Genomic DNA, 8,927 nt, shown 5'->3' with positions numbered 1-8,927 from the left:
TGTCGTGCATGGAGGGGGAGTTTTAATAACGAGCTTCCCAGGCAAAACTTAATAAGAAGAGGGCTTGTTGTATCAAAGTGCCTTCCATGGTCCTTTCAAATAGTGGGTGATTCCAAGAGTCGTTTTTAACCCATATTGCAACGGCTTTGGCAACCAGATATGTGGTCAGATAGATAATACAGTGAATAGTTAGGTAGACAAATTCGTGGCGGACGAACCACTATCAGTATCTGGACACGACCAATCAGTCAGTCTTGGGCGGAACTATCCACAGTAACAAAGCATCCACAGTAACAAAGCGTCCCCAGGACAGCCCTGAGGATACAGTTCTCCCGATGGACGGAAGAGGGCGCTGCGGATCGTCTCGGTCTGCTACTGTCAGAGACAGACCTAGAGTCCTGGGACGCGAAGGGGAAGCCCGTGTGGTCAGGTCCTGGAAAAACCCAGGGCTGCAGACGTCTCCCCGAGAGCGCCTGGGGTTGGTGCTTCGGCTCCCCGAAACTGCCTGAGCCAAGTGTTGGGGGCGGGGAAATGGTGGGAGGTTGGAGAGGAGAAAGGACCAGAGGGAGGAACGCCGGCGCTGCTGGTGACTCCGCGGGAAACGCGAACGCTCAAAGCCGAAGGGAGCACACCGCTGGGGCTGCTGTTTTGTTGGGAGACAGACGGTGGAAAAAAGCTGCGGGTTTCGGCCATCTAAGCTGACTGCGGCTGCATATGGGGGCCTGGGGCGAATCAGCGGTGCCGCCATGAGGACCCTTCCCGAATCTTTCTGGTCTCACCAGCAACTGCAAAACTTTCCTTCGAGCTGCCCGCACCCCAGAGCGAGCCCGCGAGTGTCCCTCTCCCTACTAAGGGAAGCTTAATAGGGGGCTTCCCGTGTCGGTCCAGAGTGTGGTGGGATCACCACCATCCTCTCTCTCTGCCTGTTCAGAGGCCTTTTAAAGAGTAACGAAGAAATGGGAAGAAACGGAAGCCGCTTCGATGTGGAGCTCAGGCTCGCTCCTGAGTTTACCCCTGCGCGCCCTGCATCGGCTTTGCGGAGTCTCCGAGCAGCTGCGGGCCCGCGGCCCCACATCCCACCCACAGCATCTCGGTTTTCCTCCTTTCAAAGCGTGCTGCTAGCGCTGGGTTCCCCCCGCCTCTGCTTTGTAAACCAGACCCCAAATTCTCTCCTTACCCCAGACTCCTTCCCGCCAGGGGGCGCCCCCGGAGTTAGTGGAGAGGTCAGGGGCTCTGACATAAATTGAATCTAGGCTTGAATTGTGTGACAGGAACGTAAGACGGTTTCAAGACCACTGGTGTCGACTTCAGGAGGGCCAGACCTAACAGGAGAGGTTTCTCTCATACCAAAGACCTGAGGGTGGAAATCTCCTTTTCTCCTGGCAGGTGCAAGGCCTTCACAGGCGCAAACTCGCCTCCCATTCCCACCCCAGAAGGCCGAGTGGTATGCAGGGAAGGGCTGCACAGGAGCCTCGCCGGGACGTCCTAGGATCATCCACCTCCTCTCTCCTCACGTGGCCCAAAGCCCACGGTTGAAGAGAGCCTTCCCCCAAAGAAGGCTACCCTCAAAGACCCTAGATGGTCAAGGCGAGATGGAGAGCAATAGAGAAATCTCCAGATTTCTTCTTCGCCCGGCGTCTGCGAAATCCTCCTGCGGAAAGCCGCCAGACTGCCGCGCCCTGGGGCTTTGCGCAGATTCTCCAGAGGTAGTCGATTGTGGTGCCTGGGGAAACGGGGCAGAGGGGCCCTGTGAGATCCTTCAGGGAAAGGAAGACGCCCCGCCCCAAGGGGCTCCCGATCCTTTCTCGGTTCCTTGCACCACCTCCGAGTTGGAGACCAGCGGCCCCCAGCGCTCGGCCGCGTTCCTACTTTCTGCTCCCTCGACGGCACATGGGAACCCAGCTCAGCCTGGCTCGGGAGTCTGCACCTGGCTAAGGAAGACTCGCTCGCCTCGGGTTTGGGCTCAGGAGCAGACGAGGGGTCGAGAGCTTCATGCCAAGAGACTATTTCTAGAAACCCAGGACTCAGAACCAGAAGTAATAACTCCTTCCATGTGCTAGCGAGTTTTACAGTTTACAGACTCACGGGCATGCCTAGCACAACCTGAGAGCTACATCGGACAGGTTATGACCATTTTTGCAGCTCAGGAACCAGGTGCGAAAATGCTTTATTTCCTTAATTCAACATTTTTTGAGGCACTGAAGGACTGGAGGATAAATAAAGCAAGGACTTGCCCTTGAGGAGGGTGGGGGGAGCTGAAAACAACACCCTATTTATTTTGGCCCTGAGGGTAAAGGCTCCAGACGTCCACAATAGCCATACCACATGGCTGGAAAGTGGCAAAACGGGCTGGAACCAGGACTTCTGAGTTTATATTCCAGAGCTTTGCCCACGCCCCTGAACCCTTCAAGATAGGGAAATGGCGCAGACACATGCACACAAACCTTCCTTACAGCCCTCTCTATCTCGGTGGAAGCCGGAAGTAACGTTTGGCACAAAGTACATATTATTTGAGGGATTTGTTAATTTGTAAGCTCTTATAGGTAGGAACCGCATCTAGCTGATTTAAGGCTGAATTTTCCAATGTAGCAGGGAGCCTGGGACAGAGCCCACACTCAATAAATTTATTTGTTGAATGAATCACAAATTGTAGAAACTCGGGGCAAAATAATCCGGAATAAGCCCGATCAGGAAAGAGGGTCACTCCCTGCCCTAGGGAAGCCGGAAGAACCATGAAGGGAATTAGAAAACTTGGGGAGGGGAGAAGATAGGCTTTCCTATTTCATCATCCCCAACCTGGTGAGAGCTATAGAGCCGGGGTTAGCCTTCTGTATGAGCCCTCTGTCCTAAGTTCTCAAAGAAGTGGTGCAAGAGGGAAAGAAGGGCGTTTCTCTTCGGCCAGGCTGGTGAGCAAAGACCGATGGCAGTTTCGCCAGTCCCCGGCCCCGCCTGGGCCTGCACCCCCAGGGCTCCTAGATCCCGGTCTGAGCCGCAGGCAACAAAGCAGAACGTGGTGGAGATTGAGGCGGACACCGGCGGCCGCCCCAGGGAAAAACTCCTTGAGAGGCCTGAGATCCGCTTGCTCTAAGCCTGCCCCACCGGCCCAACTTGGCTGAAAGATAACGGAAGATGAGGGGGCCCTACATGGTGAACTCGGGTTCCCAAGTATGCCCTAAAGAAACTGCTGGCGTAACTGCGGCCCGCCGTTTAAAATGAGTCGGGGGAGTGGGGAGGCCGACTAAAAGAGAACCCTCTGGTCAGAAAGAGGTATTGGGGCCAGGTGAGGGACTCTCAAGGCTTTCACTTGGACCAGCCCGGAGATAAGGATGTCGCCTTTTCCCCACAAGACGGCTTATTCTTGGCAGCGAAGCGCATCTGGGGAAAGGTGCGGAGCTGTGTGTGTGTGTGTGTGTGTGTGTAGGGGCAGAAGAGGGAGGTGCCTCAAGATGCTGCGATGGCCCACGCCAAGTCGAGACAAGAACTGGTGCTAACGCGCGCAGCCCAATCCCGGCTGCGGCAGGGAGGGGGCGGGGAACAGGGACCCTTACCCTCCACTCCCTCCCTCGAGCTCCCGCTCCCGCTCCGCTCAGTGCCTGAACCCAACGCTAGCCAGCTACCTAAGTGGCTCCAAGTCCTTTCCCTGCAGCAAGCTTGGGGTGGGGGCGGGGAACTGTTAGCCACGTGCCTGCTCCGGAGCTGAAAGCTGCGAGGGGACGAAGGCCGAGGAGGCATGGCTCAAGGACTGCGGAAGATTCACCCCGCTAGTACTTTCATGCGCCCTGTCTTACTTGGACCTTACAAAAACCTGGTGAAGAATGACCTCCATTTCTAAACGGCATTGAAACCAGGAGAGACTACAACGTCTACACCTAGTGTTTCTTACATTTAGTAATAATATAAAGTAACGGAGAGGGAAAAGACTCGAGACTCGGAGACCCTTCCCACCTTGGCATAAAGACCCTAGTTGAGGCGCAGGCCCAGGGCTGGGGGCTGGCCTGCACACAAGACCTATATTCAGTTTTGTCTGCTCTCTACAGTATTGTCCTCTGTCCTTTCACTTGGACCCAGCTTCATCCTCTTCCCTCCTTGCTCCCTGGACTTAGGCATCGCTTTGACCAAGGCGCCCTCGATGGGAGTCTGAGTCCTTCTTGAGAGCGCCCCCCAGAGAAGTCTCCTGGTGGGAAGGGCAATGAGCCGATCTGGCACCCGTCTTTCGAAGCATAACTGAAACATAACCCTCAGACTCCTACTTGCCTGCCCCAAAGTGGCCAAGGGGGCTGGGAAATATGGCCCTGTGCAGTAGGCAGGAGATGGGGTGCCCTGAGCTTTCTCTCCCCCCTTAAATAAGGTGGCGAGGAAACTGAATGTTAGCATGTAAGTTGGCTTTGTATTGAGGGAGTGCAGTTCTAAAGGGGAGGATTGAAATCTTGAAATAAAAAGCCAATAAACAAGTTTCCTTAGTACAATTGCTATTAATGGAAAAGGCATCTAACCTGCTGAATTAAATCGTTCAAAAGCGCCTTTTCATCATCAGGAGCTCCTCTACAAGGAAGGAAAAGAAAATATGAAAACAAAAACCAAATCGAGAAGCCTCCTTAACCGGCCCCCGCAGTGTCTTGACGGCCCCTGCCCGACCAGGGAGCGCTCCGCCCTCCCAACCCCTAGCGCGGAGAAGGAGGCTGAAACAGCCAAGGAGAAAAGAAAACAGAATAAAAACAAAACGTTTAAAATCCAAGAGGAAAAGTCGGAGCGGGTCTCAGGATCTGCACAGCGGAGGGCTCGGCTCCGTGGTCCACTCTGCTGGAGGCCGGGGCCTGGCCGGAGCCGCGCGGCGGATTCCTCCGGCCCGCCCGCCCGCTCGGAAAGCGCAGCCTACAGCTCCTCCTCTCCAGGCGCCCAAGGACCCTCAAGGCGCGGGGCTCACACTTGAAGCCTGGGAACGCGCAGACAGGAAACCCACTTCCTCCTAAGCAGTTTCTTGCTAGCCGGCTGAGAGGCGCCCAATTGAAACAGAATGATCCTCATCTACTAATATCCAGCGTGGCCACAAAGCGACTGGCCATTTACGCCGCCACTTTAAACAAAGATATTTGGTTATTCCCGGGAAGCAAGTGCACTTTTGCATGGCTGAGCTCCGGGTGGAGGCAAGCCTCAGCCCAGCCTCCCGCCAGCGGGGCTGCTCACGCCAGGGGATTCGCCCCCTCCCGGCCGGCTAGTCCAGCCGGGGTTCAGGCTCAGTCCCACCCGGCAACAGGCGAGCCGGTTCTCACGCCGCTCCCTGCCCAAGGCCTCCCTGAAGCACTGAGGGGGAAAAACAGTGTGACCCCGGGCTGGGGTGCTGGGCTGTGATGTCCTCGGAAAGTCACCTCCCGTCCCAGACCTCCCCGTGTCTGGACGATGGGCGAGGGTCGGGGACACCAGGTTTGTTCGAGGTGGAGCGACTTCAGCGATGTCCCTTCGCATGAATTCCCGCAGCTTCTCAGCTCGGGCGGCCAGTGGTGGGTCCTTGCCTTAGCTGGGGGTGGGGGTGGGGAAGCATAGCCGTGTGGGGGTTGGGGGGCGGGGTGGGCATGAGGCCGAAGGCCCTGGGCCTCTGAGAAGACCCTGAGCTGGAGGGAAGGGGGGGCGCGGGGATCTGGGACAGCCTGTCGGCGGCAGCCGATCCCCCCTTGCTCAGCGCCCCCTCCACCCGCGGGGATTCTCTCTCGGGTAGGGGGGAAAGGGGGCGGGGAGCAGAGGTGTCCTTCAGACGGAGGCAGAAGAGGCAGACAGACTGACAGACAAGCAGACCAACAGTGCGGCCCCGGGGTGCGGCCCCTGACTCCCGAGCTCCTTTGGTGGCGACTGGGGCTCGGCGCCACGAAGCCAGATGTGGTCCGGAGGCAGTGGGAAGGCGCGGGGCTGGGAGGCCGCGGCGGGAGGGAGGAGCGGCCCCGGCAGGCTCAGGTGAAACCCCCACCCCGTCCTCGGCCCACTCCCTGTCCCCGCCCCGGGAGCCCCGACCGAATGGGAAAGTGGTTCACTTTGTAACTCCGCAAGTTGGTTGCAAAGCAGCATTCACCTTCCTTCTTCCCCAGCAGCCCTCCTCCTCCTCGGCTACTCCCCATCCCACCTCTTGCCCTCCCCTCTCTCGGTTCCCTCCTCCTTTTCCTCCCCCCGACTCCGCACCCCCCCCCCCCCGCGCGCCAGGGTACCCCACAAAAATGAGGGTAGGGGGTCCGGGGGAGAAATGCTTTGGGTCGCGTCTCTGCCTCTCTCTCTCTCTGTCTCTCTCTCTCCCTCTTTGAGACCTAAAAATCCTGACAAGTGAAACTTAAAGGTGTTTACCTTGTCATCAGCATGTAAGCTAATTATCTCGGGCAAGATGTAGGCTTCTATTGTCTTGTTGCTTTAGCGCTTACGCCCCGCCTCTGGTGGCTGCCTAAAACCTGGCGCCGGGCTAAAACAAACGCGAGGCAGCCCCCGAGCCTCCACTCAAGCCAATTAAGGCGGACTCGGTCCACTCGGTTACGTGTACATCCAACAAGATCGGCGTTAAGGTAACACCAGAATATTTGGCAAAGGGAGAAAAAAAAAAAAAGCAGCGAGGCTTCGCCTTCCCCCTCTCCCTTTTTTTTCCTCCTCTTCCTTCCTCCTCCAGCCGCCGCCGAATCATGTCGATGAGTCCAAAGCACACGACTCCGTTCTCAGTGTCTGACATCTTGAGTCCCCTGGAGGAAAGCTACAAGAAAGTGGGCATGGAGGGCGGCGGCCTCGGGGCTCCGCTGGCGGCTTACAGGCAGGGCCAGGCGGCACCGCCGGCCGCGGCCATGCAGCAGCACGCCGTGGGGCACCACGGCGCAGTCACCGCCGCCTACCACATGACGGCGGCGGGGGTGCCCCAGCTCTCGCACTCCGCCGTGGGGGGCTACTGCAACGGCAACCTGGGCAACATGAGCGAGCTGCCGCCGTACCAGGACACCATGCGGAACAGCGCCTCGGGCCCCGGATGGTACGGCGCCAACCCAGACCCGCGCTTCCCCGCCAGTAAGTGAGGCCGCCCCACCGCGGGGCCGCGGGTTGAGCGCAGGAGGAGCGGGGAAGACCCGCCGGGAAGGCTCGGCGCCTGCCGGCTGCGCGCTGGGCATCAGAGGTGGGCGGCCGGGCAGTGGCGCCAAGGAGTCGGGTGTAGGAGCTGGGGAGTCTGCCCCGGTTGAGCTGAGGGGTCCGAGAAGAGGGACTCGGTAGCCCCGGAGTCCTGAGGGCAGGGACTAGTATTTGGCGTTTGCCAGATGCGGCCAATTGGCCGCTCTGCTCTGGCGCGGGAGAGCGCGGAGGCAGGCGTCCCCCCAGCTAAGAGAACCGGCATGAGCAGAGCTCGGAGGGGCGCGGCCTGGCCGGGAGGGAGGGTGCCCTGCTGGGACGCGCTCAGGCCCCGGGCCTGGCCCACTCTCCAGGCTAGGCAGGTGGGAGGGCGCGCGGCTCCAGACGGGGTTCTAAATGGGCCGAGCCAGTGCCCTCAGCGGGCTGACAGGAGCCAGCGGCCAAGGCACAAAGAGTCTGGGGTCTCAAGCTTTCGAAAGTGAACACCTCCCTCTCCCAAGCTCCCACGGCTGGGTGACTGCCGTTAGACCCCGGCTCCTGACGTGAGCCCAGTTTGCTGCCGGCTAACCCCATTAATCCGGAGGGCTAGGCAGGAAAGGAACAGGGAAGGTTTTCTCCACTGTGCTTTTACGGGTAAAGCACTGAGACAGAGGGAGGTAGCCGGGGTTGAGGCGGGGAGCTCTCCAGTACACCCCCTCGACGGCGCGGCCTCGAGGCAGGCGCCTTCGATCGCCGCGGCTGGGCCTCTCAGGGTGGAGGCGACCTAGGTGAGAAGGGCGCCGTCGGGGCGGGCCGGGCTGGCCCAAGGGCGCAGGCGGCAGAGGTGGTCTGGCCCGGCCCGGCCCCTGCCGACCCTGTGCGTTTGTCGCTTACAGTCTCCCGCTTCATGGGCCCGGCGAGCGGCATGAACATGAGCGGCATGGGCGGCCTGGGCTCTCTGGGGGACGTGAGCAAGAATATGGCCCCGCTGCCAAGCGCACCGCGCCGGAAGCGCCGGGTGCTCTTCTCCCAGGCGCAGGTGTATGAGCTGGAGCGACGCTTCAAGCAACAGAAGTACCTGTCCGCGCCGGAGCGCGAGCACCTGGCCAGCATGATCCACCTGACACCCACGCAGGTCAAGATCTGGTTCCAGAACCACCGCTACAAGATGAAGCGCCAAGCCAAGGACAAGGCGGCCCAGCAGCAACTGCAGCAGGACAGCGGCGGCGGCGGCGGCGGCGCGGGGTGCCAGCAGCAGCAGCAGCAAGCGCAGCAGCAGTCCCCGCGCCGCGTGGCCGTGCCGGTCCTGGTGAAAGACGGCAAACCCTGCCAGGCGGGCGCCCCCGCTCCGGGCGCCGCCAGCTTGCAAGGCCACGCGCAGCAGCAGGCGCAGCAGCAGGCGCAGGCCGCTCAGGCTGCCGCGGCAGCTATCTCGGTGGGCAGCGGTGGCCCCGGCCTGGGAGCCCACCCGGGCCACCAGCCGGGCAGCGCGGGCCAGTCTCCGGACCTGGCGCACCACGCCGCCAGCCCCGCGGCGCTGCAGGGCCAGGTTTCCAGCCTGCCCCACCTGAACTCCTCGGGCTCGGACTACGGCACCATGTCCTGCTCCACCTTGCTATACGGTCGGACCTGGTGAGAGGACGCCGGGCCGGGCCTAGCCCAGCGCTCTGCCTCATCGCTTCCCCCTCCTGCCCGGTCACACACCACCAACCACCCGCTACACCCTGCGCTTCGACTTTTCTTAAGAACCTGTCCCGTTGAGACCAAGGGGAAAAAAACACAAAGACCAAACTGCTGGACGTCTGTCTTTTCTTTTTTTTCTAAAATGTGCAGGATTTTTTTTTAAAGAAAATAAAACAACCAAG

At 59.8% G+C, this 8,927-nt stretch overlaps 1 protein-coding gene across 1 annotated transcript; it reads left to right on the top strand.

Annotated features, from left to right (window-relative positions):
* The first annotated feature begins 5,397 nt into the window (after nucleotides 1–5,397).
* NKX2-1 (NK2 homeobox 1) lies at nucleotides 5,398–8,698 on the top strand. Its single transcript, XM_052660000.1, has 3 exons — nucleotides 5,398–5,498; nucleotides 6,641–7,026; nucleotides 7,959–8,698. The coding sequence occupies exons 1-3, from the start codon at nucleotides 5,398–5,400 to the stop codon at nucleotides 8,696–8,698; spliced, it is 1,227 nt and encodes a 408-aa protein (XP_052515960.1).
* Nucleotides 8,699–8,927: the final 229 nt, after the last annotated feature.

Source organism: Budorcas taxicolor, chromosome 21 (genome assembly GCF_023091745.1).
Source record: "Budorcas taxicolor isolate Tak-1 chromosome 21, Takin1.1, whole genome shotgun sequence".
Lineage (NCBI taxonomy): Eukaryota > Metazoa > Chordata > Mammalia > Artiodactyla > Bovidae > Budorcas > Budorcas taxicolor.
The sequence above is the reverse complement of the archived record's forward strand: the minus strand, read 5'-3'. Positions and strand labels throughout refer to the sequence as shown.

Coding starts and splice junctions, on each gene's coding strand:
- NKX2-1 (XM_052660000.1), top strand. CDS start 5,398: ATGGGCGAGGGTCGGGGACACCAGGTTTGTTCGAGGTGGAGCGACTTC. Junction 5,499..6,640: donor CTCAGCTCGGGCGGCCAGTG/GTGGGTCCTTGC, acceptor TTCCTCCTCCAG/CCGCCGCCGAATCATGTCGA. Junction 7,027..7,958: donor AGACCCGCGCTTCCCCGCCA/GTAAGTGAGGCC, acceptor TGTCGCTTACAG/TCTCCCGCTTCATGGGCCCG.